General features: G+C 53.6%; 1 protein-coding gene across 5 annotated transcripts in view; it reads right to left on the reverse strand.

The window, feature by feature from the left end:
* Nucleotides 1-894: 894 nt before the first annotated feature.
* Nucleotides 895-14,395, reverse strand: part of LOC134474974 (uncharacterized) — a 55,746-nt gene continuing 42,245 nt past the window's right edge. Inside the window, exons 1-4 of one of the 5 annotated variants that reach the window (XR_010045958.1) lie at nucleotides 6,625-7,228; nucleotides 2,876-3,054; nucleotides 1,543-1,716; nucleotides 895-1,301 (exon numbers count right to left, since the gene is read on the reverse strand). Coding sequence is in view for 3 of the 5 variants with exons in the window: in XM_063244133.1 (XP_063100203.1) it covers nucleotides 1,059-1,301; nucleotides 1,543-1,716; nucleotides 2,876-3,116; nucleotides 6,625-6,680 (714 nt within the window). In the remaining 2 variants the exon portion in view is untranslated. Of the gene's footprint in view, nucleotides 1,424-1,542; nucleotides 1,717-2,875; nucleotides 3,704-6,624; nucleotides 7,229-14,395 lie in introns of those variants that run through there. The other 4 variants (XR_010045961.1, XM_063244133.1, XM_063244157.1 and 1 more) reach the window with 4 other exon arrangements.

The raw sequence follows: 14,395 nt of genomic DNA on the forward strand, positions 1-14,395 counted from the left end.
AATTATTAACAGAACACAGTGGTACATGCATGTAATCCCAGCCACCTTGGAGGCTGAGGCAGGAGGATCACAAGTTTGGACAGTTTAGCAAGATCCTGTCTCAAAATAATAAGTAAAAAGGGGTGAGGATGCAACGCGGTGAAAAGAGCCCAGGACTCCGTCCACAGTGCAGGAGCGACATAAGCCTCACTACTGCGAACAGAGATCATTTGTGGCCACCAGATTCATCGTTTAATATCCGGGAAGCATTGCTTTGAACACCTTACATCCTGTCATACTTTGTTATTTATCTATATGCCTATAGATTTGTTGAGTTTAGTTACTTTGGAGGAAACTGGCTAGGGGATTTAAGTTAACATACAGTCTGTTATCATTTTTCTCACTTGAAATAATGGCCAACAGGCTCCCCTTAGCATTTTCATGCAGAACACCTGATTTGCAGGAATAGATTTAAACTAGAAAATGCCTGCATATCAGCAAATGGAGGAATAAGCAAAACACGGCACTGACAAAGACTGTGGCACCACAGACAGTGTGGCACCCGCAGGGGTGCTGAACAGAAAGGGAGGGAGCGTGGGTTGTGCTCCAGTGGGTAAACCTGGGTATCATTATGCTGAGTGCGAAAAAATCAGGGACAGAAGACAGACAGCAGGGATAGAAGACAGACTGCAGTATTTTTTTTTTCAGACTGCAGTATTTAGAATATATGAAATACTCAGGACAGGCAAATGCATAGAGAATAGAATGGAGGAAAGATCATCAGAGGCTGCTGTGGGAAGCAACAGGGTGTTCCTCACTGGTACAGAATTTCTGTTTGGCATTGTGGAAATTCATTCAAAGTAGGTTGTGCAATGTTGTGAGTATAATAGCTGCCACTTAATTGTACACTTAAAATGGTTAAAATGGTAAGTTTATTGTGTTTTACTACAATAAAAAGGAAAGATACAGTAATTTATTTTTTAAACTCTTCAGCACTGAGATTCTTATTTACATTGAGTCCTATAAACAGTCCAAATATACACAGGGAGGTGTTCGTGGGGAATCTTGTCTTCATCTTATTAAACTTTTAATTTTCCTTTAAAAAGGGGGGAGGGAGTTATAAGCTTGCTTTTCTTATTCAACAGTACCGATAGGTGACCTCTCTGCATGAAGACCCAGCACCCAGTATGCAGCTGCCGCAGAGCCCCCTGTAGCTCAGGAGCCCCTGAGTCCAGGAGCCAGCCCCTGCCCTCCGCTCTGACCTCGCAGGGGCTTCCTGGTATGCTCCAGGCTGGCACCTCCTCTTCATCCTTCTTCTCTCCCTGCAAGGTACAGACAAAGCGTCGGTCGGTCTGTCCTTAGCAAATTGCAGGGCATTCATGCCAGTGCCCTCCTGTTGGGAGCCACCACATTGCCGAGCCACCGCATATAGCGATCATGCGGCCTGTGGTAAAGAGTAAAGCCTGAGTTAGATTACCCCTCCCATCGAGCACGTTAGTTTCCTGCTTACCGCGTAAACAACCCGCTCAATAATATGTTAGCCAATCAGCTTGCCTTGCTTACTTTAATATGATTGGACACTGTATCCGTATATATACTGGTGCCACCCCTGGGGGGAAGTAGAAGCCCGGAAGGAGCCGCGGAGAGCGGACCGGTAGAAGCTTCGGAGCGAAGCACGGAAGGAGCCGCGGGGAGCGGACCAGAGGAGGCTTCGGCTGGGAGCGATCCCAGGGCAGGCTGTACGGAGAGAAAATAAAAGAAAAGGTTGTCCACTGCCAGACTTTGTCGTGTGTCCTTCCTGCCGGCTGGGAGCGACATCGACACCCTCCCCTGTCTTTCTTAGACTCAGAACACTACCAGCTCAGGAACATTCCTCAAATTATTGTTCATAAAAGTGGATGGTAGGACACAAGTCCATCTGCAGCAATTAGCCAACAGCTCCCCTCACACTCGACCACTAACAAGGTGATTTATAGGTTACAGAACTGACATGAAAAATGGCCCAAATATTAAGTGAAAAATAAAGTTCTCGATGCAATATACATATAATTTCATTTTTATTAAAAATAATCAAGTTGATTATGTACACATAAAGCAAAAGCCTGGGGGCTACAGTTCCAACATGTTAACGGTGGTCGTAATGTGGTGGATGACAGGTGACATTTCATTTGCATATGGGCGTCTCCCAGGTTTGCAGCTATAAGTCGAATCCTCTAAAAACCCCTGAACCAAAATAACTCCTCCACTGAGCTGTGAGTGTCAGGTGTTGGTCGCGGTGACACAGAAGTGACTAGGATGGGGGTGCTGTATTCCATCCACTCCCACCCTCCCTCCCTCTTCCATTCATCTTTTATTCAAAATAGCTGTTCAGGTCTGAGGCCGACTTGCTAACGCCACTGCATGGGCTGCTTTGCACTCATAACTCACGTAATAAGGGAAAACAGCTTTTTAAAAAGTCGGAGTCAGCCTCCAACCCCAGCAATTACACAGAGCCATCCCAGAGCACAAATACATTCCCCAGGCCCTTCTGTCTCTTGAGAGTTTTGGTGTCCCCTAGAGAACAGGAAGGATAAAGGAGTAAGGGGTACTCAAAGGAGCAGGGCCGACTCACAAGCCAGGGATTTCTCCACTGTTTCATTTCATCCTTGAAACAACTAAAAGGATTGGATATTATCCTTTCCACTTTACAGATGAAAAAACTGAGGATCTGATGATAAACAACCACTTCCAACTATGCAGTTAATGAACAAATTAAAACACAAGTCAGCCTGCCTCCACTTGCCTTCTCCCTGGGTTTCACTTAAAATTTCCCACCAAATCATCCTTTTTTTACCTTTCTTCCATGAAAAGCCTGTCCTCAGAGGCTGAGAGGTAGGCACCAGGTGGTGACACTTACTGCTGTTCCTAATTGTCCCCCGCTGACACAACTGTTGGGCTCCGTTCCACGGAGTACTTTCTGCGTCCCAGCCCATCGCACCAGGCCCGGGAGATTTGGGGTGCACCTGGCAGAGGCGTCCTCGCTGCACCGAGCTCGCTCTTTGCCTGGAGCTGCAGTATCAACAGTGCAAGGGGAGCCTGCATGCAAAGCAGAAACCAGGCCAGCTTCACTGAGAACCAGGGTCCACATGGAGAAGGCGCTGGAAGAGCAGAAGTGTGTGAGTGCAGACAGAGATGTCTGCAGTTTTTTGTTTTGTTTCATTTTTTTCTCCATAATGCTCTCCTCAGCTCTAATTCCAGCTTCTCTTAATGATCTGCAGGCTCCTCTGACCATCAGAAGATATGAAACTTGTTAACTGGCAAGGGCAAAATGTGGGCCTCCTAGAAACCATGGTCAAAGCAACAGAAAGGAATGCAGGAGGAAAGTGTGAAAAATGTGTGGGTTTGTTTCACAAATCGACCATCCCTGGTGCACTGGGATGGAGGGCAACTCATGCCCGTGAGCTTAACGATGTCCACAAAGCCAACTGGCTATGGAAAAGGCAGGCTGCAGGTGCAGGAGCTCCAGCGGGGCTCTGTGTGGGCTGGACGCTGTCCGCAGACTCCAGTAGCCGGCCACCCTCCTCACAGGGCTGCTGGTGTTAAGGAAGAAACATATCGTCTCCATGTTGCACACCAGGCTGAGCACCTGGGCACCTTCAGTTACTCAGCCATGGGCTGAGGCCCGGAGGGGGAAGGCGGCATCAGAGCCGGAAGGTGGCATCAGAGCCAGGTGGCTTTCGGTTGCCTTGAACAAACGGAGAGTGAGGGAGTGAGGAGACAATACCCAACACCTACAACTTGACAGAGGACAGTTCTATTTTGGCTCAGGGTTTTAGGGGACTTGAGTTGGCTCTGAGGTAGGAAGCTCAGTGGGCAGTCTAGAGGAGGCGAGCCCCTGGTGTCCAGTGACCAGGAAGCAGAGGCAGAAGCCAGAAGCCCTTCCAAGTCACATCCAGCCATGGCTGCCTCCCAGCCAGACCCTGTCAAGAGTAAGTCAGCTCTGTGGCTCCCCTGCAGCCCATCTAAACCCCAGCAAATGTGAACGTGGAGACCCAGCGCGTCTCTGAGGCAGAGCAGGAGTGAGTCACCCGTTTGCCTTCTGTGTGGGTTTCCTGTGCCCACCCACACCCAGAGCCTCTGCGTTGGCCCCACAGGCTCTCCAGTCAGCCTCAGGCTGGTGCCACACCCTGGTTCTTTCTCCTCCTCCCAGGACCCCTCTCCGACTGGGGGACAGCAGAGGCTCAGGGCTGGGCAGTCACGCTGAGGAGCAGGGGCCCAGCATCAGCCCCTGTCTTACACTGTTGCACCCCATCCTCAGACCCCAAGCCCAGGTCCCCCCACCTCTGGTCTCCATCATCATCTTTGGAGAGTGAGGCCTGTGTGTCATCATTAATGGGCTGAGCAGTAGCTCAGCGAGGCGGGGAGCATCGAGCTTGGCAATCACGGCTGCGCCTCCATCGTGGCGCCTTCGCTCCCAATCCATCTCCCCTCATCACCAGGCGGCCGAGCAGGCCCTGCCTTCGCCACATTAATCAGGTTAATTTGAAGTTAGAGTTCACATTCCAATCAAAAGGCAACCAACAGGGCTGGGTTCAGGGCCAGGGGAGAGCTGACCTCCCCAGCTGCAGGCTGCCCTGCTCTGCCCAGGCCTTGTGCCTGGGCCCCTCGCACATCCTGGGTGCAAGCCAAGGCTCAGGCTCTGGAGCTATGGGGGGCAGAGGCAGAGTGACCCTGACTCCCTGTCGCTGTGAGCAAAACAACCGCACTATGGCTGTGTCCACCCCCCTCCCCTCCCCCACTGGTCAGGGCTGGATGCTGGCTGCTGAGGAGTGTGCCACCGTTGTCACCGACGTGCTGTGCTCTGCATGAGGAGTAAGCCCAGCAGCACCCTGCAGGTCACCTCCTAAGAAACCCAGCCTCTGAGGAAGGTAAGAAGACATGGAGGAGAGAGGGCAAGGCACAGAACAAACACTGAACTCGAGAAGCTCGCCAAGAGGACACAGCATACCCTCCGCCAGTGCAGCACAATGGCACCCCCAGTCCTGTCCTTATCCTGCTGGGCACCTCACAGGCTTGGGCTGCTGCAAACACTGGCGTGTGATGAGGGTCCACCCCTCCTAGATCTTCCCGCACACTGGCTTCCGACCCTGCACAATGGCCTGGCTCCAAGTCCCTCCCTGCTGTCCCGCAGAGGATCTAGTGAAATAATGGAGGCTTCCTTCCCAATTCACCTCACTTTCCTTTCTCAACAAACTCGTCCCTGGCTAGCCCAAGACAGAAATCGTGGAGGTCATTCAAGAGTTCCTTCTTAGACTTTTTCTTATTTCTTGTTGCTACTATACCAAGTACCACCAACCGAGTGGCTTAAACAGTACAGATTTATTATCTTTCAGCTGTGGAAGTCAGGAGTCATGGGTGGGCATCTCATCTGTTTTTCAGAAGTCAGGGAGAGTGCATTCCCTCACCCTTTTTGACTTCTAGAGGCCACCTGCCTGCCATGCTCAGGGCCCTTTCTCCACCCACAAGTCTCCCTCAAACTCTGACCCTCCTGCCTCTTGCTCAACATAAGGACTCTCACGTGTACACTGATACATTCAGACCCAGTATAAAGCTGCTAAAGCTGAATGACAACCTCGATTCCCTCTGCAACTTTAATTCCCCCTTCACTCTGCAACTTATTCCCAGGTTCCTGGGAACAGCATGTAGACATCAAGTTTGTCTATAAGTCCAGCTGATGGCTTCTGCCCTGGCCTCCTTTCTCGATCTCCATGCATTCGCTGGTATCAGGCTCTTTACCACCTCCACATGCTACAGTCCCCTCATTTCATCTACAGGCCGGTACTCTCTGCAGAGGTCCCCCCATGCTCAGCTGTGTGCTCGGTGCCCTGGCCAGACTGTCTGTCCCAAGCAGCTTGAATTCCATATGTTCAAGACCAAGTCACCCGCAACTTACTCTTCCTCCATCTCATAAGGAGTCACCTACCTCACTCTCCAGAGCCTTCACCTTATGCATGGCCCTCTCTGCCTGCAGGTCCTGCCCCCTCGGCCTAGTCTAGCCTCTTATCCCTTGGGCCTTAGGATCTCTCTCCTGCCTTGAGCAGTGGCTGCAATGGTCTTGCTTCTCCACCTAGCAGCCGGAGCGGACTTTCGGCAACGCACAGCTGACTGTTACTACTGGGGATCTCCATGATCACAGTCCTCTCTGCTGTGGGATTGGCTCCCAGACGCTGCACATACTGTTTGATCTGGCTGCAGTGCCTTCCTATACCCAACTCCAGCAGCCCTTCGATCTTTGGAAATTTCTTCTCTTTCTAGGACACCTTCCAAGGGAACCCACGCAGCACTTGTTCAGGCCGAGCACTATCTGCCAGGCTGTCTCCTTTGTTAGACTCTGAACCCCCAAGGCAGGGACCATGTCTCAGTCATCTTTGCCCCCATAGCACCGAGCCTGGCTCTGAGCTGGGGCTCATTCAGCGCTTCCTGAGCAGAGGGAACTGGAAACAGCCTGTTGCCTCCCAGCCGGGGCAATTCTTACCTATGCAATGACACACACATCGTCACTGCATTCATGGTTACATGGGCGAAGACAGTCATCCTCACCCCCACTGTCATTCCAACAAAAGCAGCATCTTTGACAGTCAATCACATGTCTCCAACGTCACTTACCTGTGGCCAAATGCCAGCATTCCCCGCATCCTCACCTCACGCTCCGGCACACCCATGCAAACATGCACAGTCACAAACTCCCACACGACCCAACACGCAAGCTCACACAAAACCACACAGCGGTGCACACAGCTCCAAACACCTCCAGGGCACACTTCATCTCCAATTGTGAGCAAATGCTGTTGGTTTTCATTAATCTGCAGACTCTGTGTTTGCCAGTCTCGCTGGCTCTCTCTCTCTCCCTCTTCCCCGCTCTCTCTCGTTCTGCTCCGAGGCAGGTGAGCGCATCAATTTTCTCCTCGTCTGTGGCAGTTAAATTAAATGGAATCGGCCTGATTGCTGAAAATCAAAGGGAAGGCTGATAAAGCAATTAAATCCCTCTAATTCCTCGTCCTGAAAGGTGCAGCAGCTCTGAAGCTAATTAACTTCATAATGAAAATCCTTCTTCACCCTTTTAGGCTCTTCTCCACGGGTCTTCTCTACTCTCTCTCCTTCTGGGGAGACACTGGCTACTGAGGAAGCGCTGGGTCAGCAGTGTGGGGAGTCAGAGCTCTGGAGAGGTCCTGAAGCCTCTGCTCTCTTCCTCAGCTCTGCCCCACTCACCTGCCCTGAACACCATGTCCCTTTGATAGCCTCAGTCGCCTGCTTAGCATTTCTGACACCCACACAGAGCCAGCACTGTGCCCACCCCAGCCCTGCCCTACACCGCCTTCCTCCCCACCAGCCCTACCACAACAGCCACACTACCCTAAGACCCAGCTTCCTGGTCAGCCCGCCTCTGACACCAGCCCACCCAGCACCCAGCTCCCTCCAGCTGCAGCCTCCTCCAGTGCGCCACCTGATACAGTCCTGAAACTACTTAGGCTGAAGCTATCAAGAGGGCAATCACCAAGCCCCCCTCACCAAAGGATTTCCTTATCTAGATGTAGACACAGTCCAGCAAAAAGACAATATGAGTTAATAAGGCTTTTTTAAAGAGAAACTGTAGCTGGGAATAGTAGCACATGCCTGTAATTCAGTTCTTCCAGGCTGAGGCAGAAAGATCCCAAATTTGAAGTCAGCCTGGGCAACTCAGCAAGACATCTCAAAATCAAATTAAAAGGATACAGTTCGACACACCCTCCTGGTTTCAAATCCCAGTAATAGGGAGGGGGCCTGTTTTAGTCTGTTTATGACAAAATATAAACTGGGTATTTTAGAAACAACTTAGAAGTCAATTTTCCCAGGTGCGGTGGCACACACCTATAATCTCAGCAGTCAGGAGGCCAAGGCAGGAGGATTGTTGTGAGTTACAGGCCAGCCTTGGCTACAAAGTAAGACTTGATCTCCAAAAAAAGAGAAAGAAAGAAAGAAAGAAAGAAAGAAAGAAAGAAAGAAAGAAAGAGACAGGCAGGAAGGAAGAGAGGAAACTCAGTTTCCCTATTAGGAAGGCTGAGTGTCCAAGATCAAGGCATCTGCGATTCAGTCTCGCCAGGGCCTGCTTTCTCACAGATGGCGCCCTCTTGCTGTGCTCTTGCGGTGTCCTTCATAGTGGACAGGACTCGCTAGCTCTGGGGTCTCTTTAACAAAGGAACTGGCCTCTTTCCTCCACCCTTACGACCTAATTGCCTCCCCATTCCTCACTCCTAATCCCACCTTCCTGAAAGGAGGGTTTCAGAGCAGCTTTGAGGGGATAGGGGACTTCAGACCACTGGAAAAGCCCTGGAGAGGACCCCAGGGCTCTAGAGAATGGGGAGACTCCCTGACCACTGGTGGCTGGGACCGAGAAGGAGAGCCTGCAGGCAGGGGGTGTCCGGAGCACCAAGCTGGCACGGGCAGATTCTGCAGGGCTCTGAAGATCCAGGCAAGAAGCTCCATGTCTTTCAGATAACATCACTGCACTGAAGGAGGATGTGTGCCCTGGGCAGAAGCAGAATGTGTTGGACTCCTCTCCCCACCTCTCCGGGAGAGCAGCCTGACACAGGCAGAGCACAGCGGCTCCAAGCCTTGCAGGAGAGGCAGGGACCCCAGCAGGGACCTCGGGAGCTGCCCAGCCAGGCAACCCGGGAAGGGGGCAGCCTGGGCACCAGCTGGCCTTCGGCCACCTCACACTCCACAGGATGGAGTCACCTAATAATGAGGCTCAGCTGGCTTCCACCCGCCCGCCCAGCTCTGCCTCCAGCCTCTCTGCTGAGCAGGCCAGAAGCCTGGGCTTTGCAAGGCGCCTCTTCCCCATGCACTGTCCCCACTCCTGGCTCAGGACTTCTTCACGACACCTCAGGCCTTTGCTTACCCTCACCTCTCTGTCACCTTCTAGCCAGTCCTTGCTTCAAGTCACCACCACCTCCAACACCTGCTCCAAAATAACTGTTCTAAGGTAGAAAAATACTCACACCACTCTGCTCATGACAGGCCCAGGAGGCTGCCACCCCAAAGGTCCTGAGCTTGGACAAGGGCCCTGCCTCCACCTGCTTCTCAAAGCCCCACCACACTCCAGCTTCCCCTCACCATGCTGTTCATCCCAGAAGACTTTGTGATCTCTCACAACTCACTGCAACTTAATTTATGACTTCTATATTTTTGTCTCATTTTCCTTTGAGCTTTGCAGTGCTTTCTAAGTATTCTGCATTGAGCAAGTATTATTATTCCTCCCTATTTTATTTTATTTTTTGAGACAGGGTCTTACTATGCAGTTCAGGCTGGCCTTGGGCTCACTATGTAGCCCATGCTGACCTCAAACTCATGACAATCCTCCTGCCTTGGCCTCCCAAGTGCTGGGATTACAGGCATGCACCACCACCCTCAGCATAAGTGTTATTTTTGGCAGTAGAAAAACAAAATATTTTTAATGTACCTGATAATACCTCCTCCCTTCTACTTCTCCCCAGGCTCCTACACTCTGACCCTTAGAATGCAGCCCACCTTGGGCCTCACTGAAGCCTCTTTCCCACCTGCTGGAGGACCAGCCTTCTACCTGCTTGTACACTGGTCTCCCTTACACGTCGAGGCCCTGGAAGATGAGGGTAGGAAGCATGCTTCTCTTGGCTAACACAGTGTTAGGTTCATCTGCTGTACCCATGATTATTGATTGAATGAATGAATGACCAAGTGGCCTGGCAGTCGAGCTGTTGGTGGGACATGTGCCTTTCCCTGTGTGGGGACTGTGTCCTCGGCCTCTGCCCACCCTGGGTCGCCCTGCTGTTTTGAGGGGAGAGTGAGGCCTGTGCCCAAACTCCAGCTCCAGCCCAAGATGCCCTTTTGGAGCCTCTCAGAGATGCAGTCCTGGAAACAAGAAAAGAAAACAGAAGGAGAGAGAAGTCGAAGTGAAGCAGGAAGACAGAGGCAGAAAGAGCGCAAAGGGAGAGGCAAGCAGAGACGTGAGGGCTCATGAGCAGGTCCCCAAGCCAGCCCGGACCTCAGCACACACGAAGCCCACACTGGGGCCGGGGGACAGGTGTCCTAGGCCAGCACCCACCCGATCCAGAGCCTGTGGACAGCACCCAGCAGGGGCGGCTGAGCTGCACCATGCCTGGTGACAATTCGGGCTCCATCTGCTGCATGTGGGGCTGGCGCAGCTCCGAGGCTGGAGGGCGGGGGGTGCACGAGGTGACCAGCTGAACGGAGGCAGGGGAGCGGCATCTCTGGGGGGGGGGCGCCCGTGGACTTGGAGTCAGGACGGCGCACCACACCGGGCCGACTTCATGTTTTTTTTTTTTTTTTAATTTTTATTTTGAAAGTATACAACAGAACAAGTCAGAATAAAGCCAACTAAGATCATACAGTGAAACTGGTACAGAACTTCACAGCAGGTTACCAGGATAACAGTAATAGGTATCACAATATATTTTGTTATCTTTATAATAGTTGTTCTTTCAATCCCGTATATCAATGTTCGCACGTGCCATTTCCTCCCAGTCTCACCCCTGGAATAAATTTGTGAGCTGTCCGCAGCATGTCCTTAGCCACACTGTTTGACCACTTACTATGCACCACCACCCACCCAACCCACACACAACCCTCAGCCATACCAAGCCATCAGACACTGCAGACCATGGCCCATCCCACCAGGCAAGACACCTGGTCACACACTGCCACCAGAAGCCACCAGCAGCACGTGCTCACACCTTTCTCAGTTGCTCAGAGTAGAAGCAAAGCACAAGACAAAATCCTGCACACAGTCTCCAGGACATCTTGCTACCCACACACACACAGAGGGGCACACGTACACACACATGCAAGCGTACACACACACACAAGTTACTAGAGTCAGCAGAAGCGATGGGTCGGTTGCCACACAGGTCTATGTGGGTCTTGGTTCTAAAGAAAGCAAGTCAGCGTCAGGTTCCTGGGCTACTACCCCAGCCCTGTCAGCCCTAGGGCCCATGTCTGGGGATACCGCCCTTGCACCCTGGCTACGTGAGCCGTGCCCTTACTGCTCAAGAGGTCGGGGTCCTGCTGGGGTCCAGGCCCCTCGGTCCCCCCAACCACCCCCTCCCAGCCCTGCTCCTGCCGGCTCATTCTCTTTCCATCTGCACTGCTTCTCCTCCCCCAGACGACCCCCCATCCCCGCCCCCCAGCCTCGGTGATAAAAGAGCCAGATTGGAGCGGGTGCCACGCAGCTTCATTCCCCACCATATGGGCCCAAAAGCCAAATCGTCAGCTAAGCGATTAAATCAAGTATGTCGAACAAAATGTTATGAACTGACATTATGGGTATATAATTTTATGCCATTTGTTGCCATCTGTTTATCTAAACAGCCCCCATTCTACACAGACTCACAGACTCACACCTTCCTCCTGCCCTCCACCACAGGGCCCCACCCCAGCCAGGGTCAGGGGTCAGGGTAACAAGATGTGCCCTTGGGAACCCAGTGGAACGGGGACTTAGGGCACCTAGGGGCTGAGGAAAGGAGTGCACTGGGTGGGAGGTGAAGGCATCAGAAGGCCTGAATGTAAGGACTGCGGCAGGTCTGCACGGGCTATGGACCAGGACCAGGGACCTCCCTGGCAGGCCGCCAGCCTGGCACGTGTCATGTGTATACCAGGATGGAGGGACAGCAGCTGTGCACGGAGTGCATGTGGTGTCCCTCGGCCCCACAGGACCAGCAGGGGCCCCGCAAGCCCATGGGCTGGAAGCACCTGTGTCCCTCAGCCCCCAGCAGTTCAGTGCGAGATGGTTCCTTTGGTGGTCACTGGGACCTGGTGAATATGACCACAGGCTCCCAGCAGGGAGGTTCGGTCATCCTGCTCCTCCTGCCTCCCACTGCCACCTTCAACGGTGCCCTTGTCTCTCACTCACCTCCTCCCCATGGTGACTGCCCATCTCACCTCGGGTCACTGTCTCCTCCCCGACTGTCTGTGGTTCTGCTCCATCCTCTGACTCTCCGCTATCTAGCTGGAGGGGGTTCTCCATAGAGGGGTACAGGTCCCAGTCAGGGTGAGAAGCTGGCCAGAGGAAGGGAGAGAGAGGGAGGTGAGTGGGAACCCACAGCCTGGCGCTGTTCCAGGAGCAGGAAAAGCAAGGAAGGGGATGGTGGGCTCTGCTGTGAGGCTGGCCCAGCGGAGTGAGATGCAGGAAGGCCCACTGAAAAGCATGGCAACCTCTCCCCAGCTGGTTAAAACCTACCCCAAACACCTCACAGAGGCAGGTCCCGGCATGCACCTGTGCTCACTCACAGGGCACACTGCCACAACCCTGCACACAGCACCACTGACACTGCAGACCACACATTCCGGCCAGGGACAGAGTGCAGAGCAGGGCCACAGCCCAGCATCAAGGTGCCTGGCACTCCCCAGTGTGTGCACACAGCACGCCCAGGCCAAGGCTCACCCTCCACTTCTGGCCACACATCCACATCCTCTGACTCCTGCTCCATGAAGGGAAAACAGCAGTGAATGACAGAAACCCAAGAGAAGGACGGAGACGGGGTGGGGGATATGACACAGGCACAAGAGAGAGACAAAGAGGAGACCTAAAGGCCATGGGGAAAAGCAGGGCAGGAAGAGGCTGGAGGGTGCACTGTGGGCGGCAGGCGGGCGGGCGCCAGGACGTGGAAAGCCGGGCAGGCGGGTGGTGGCAGAGGCTGAGGCTGAAAAGCTCATTTTGCTAGTAATTTACTCTCCTGCTTTTGGGCTGCTCTGCCTGCCGCTGCCGCCCGCCCGGGCTGCCTGTTCCAATATTAGATATAAACAAGTAAACTGTGTAATGGATCACATTAAGCAGGCCTTGCGTCTTGAGGCAGGATTTAATTTGCATGGCAGATTAGCTTGTCTTCCCAGCAAGGCACCCCGGGGCACCCCAAGCTGTAATAGGATCCCGCCTCTTAGAGCCCATTAAGGCAATTGAGAGGCCTCCTAATCTCCCTCCCCGCCCTGCCCCAGAATCCCCTCCTGCTGGACTGGGAGGGCCTTGGGATGGCTGGACCCCACCTTCTGACCCTGGGTGGAGCCGACCTCAAGACCCATTCTGCCCCTAGACTGGCAAACCCCAAAATGTGTAGGTTGCCTGCTTTCCACCTCTCACCAGGGTACTGAACCTCAGAAAAGTTCCCCTCTGCACCCTCAACTCTGTATCTGAGCCCCCCAGATATCTTTACCTGCTCCCCACTCCAGGCAGTGCTATCATCCCCAGCTTCTCTCTTCCGGAATGCATGGCACCTTGAACCCCTCCGCCTGGCACACAGCGGAAAGTACCAGGGACTTGATGCCTGGCACAGTGGGCTGCTTAGCCAAGGTCCAGGTTAGGCTGTCCTCAGTGTCCTTCGGTTTCCCATCGACTGGCTGTTCATCTAGCACCCATTCACTGGGCAGCCGCTGTGGCGGGGGCGTGGGGGGGGCAGACTGCAGAGCAGAACTGTAAGACCTCCGTCATGATTTGGTTTCGGGGTGGGGGAAAGTGAGTGGTTATGACCTGTGTGGGGTGCCTGGTTTATAAATTACATACTTATTAGGTCACAAATCCTCAGGGGAATAATTTTAAATTAGTCCTGCCCTGAGTGTGAGGAAACTGAGGCTCAGAGAGGAGCAATGACCCAGGACCACACACCTGGCGGGGAACAGCCCAGGCCCAGCCCAGACCCACCATTCCTAATCTACGGTGGCGAGGGCTGCCCAAGGCTGGCCAGGGCCAAGAGCCATCTCAGATCTGCATCTGGGTCGACTCTGCCCCACCTGCCAGCCTGGGTGAGCAGAGTGCAGGCCTCAGAGGGGCTCCTGAACAGACTCACTGGGCACTGTGTTGAGGACACTGATGGCATCAGGCTCAGGTGGGCAGAGGTAGAACTGGAGGCTGTGAAACCATGCCAGGTTCCCTGAGCCACACTGGGCCAGGCCTGGCCAGGGAGGAGGCTGCCTCGGCCTCAGCCTCGCCTCTGGGAGATGGGGCCCTGTGGGTGGGAAACAGCCAGGCTGGTGGCAAGGGTTAGTTCAGCCTACTTGGCTGACAAAGGGTCCTTGTTGTGGGTAATGGGACTCCCCTGGCAGCTTTATTTGCTGTCAGTGGCTTTTATTAAAGTCTCCAGTTTCAGACCCTCTAACCTCCCGCCATTGTGTGAGCTCCCCCGAGCCCTGCCCCCAGCCCCAGGGAGGCTGACTCTAAAGGGCCCCCTGCCCTGCCTCCTGGGCCCCAGGACTACCACCCCTCCCCACCCCACCTCTGCCTGCCATCTCTGCCTCCCAGCTGGAGGGCAAAAGCTCTGCACATGGAGGGAGTAGCTCAGGCTTGTCCCTGACACCCAAAAGAACCCTGATCTCCCAGATGCTGTGGCTGGTGCTGGGAGAGGGTGAGTCAGGC

This window comes from Cavia porcellus, unplaced genomic scaffold (assembly GCF_034190915.1).
Source record: "Cavia porcellus strain 051 isolate PalLab524CR breed Dunkin Hartley unplaced genomic scaffold, mCavPor4.1 scaffold_2, whole genome shotgun sequence".
NCBI lineage: Eukaryota > Metazoa > Chordata > Mammalia > Rodentia > Caviidae > Cavia > Cavia porcellus.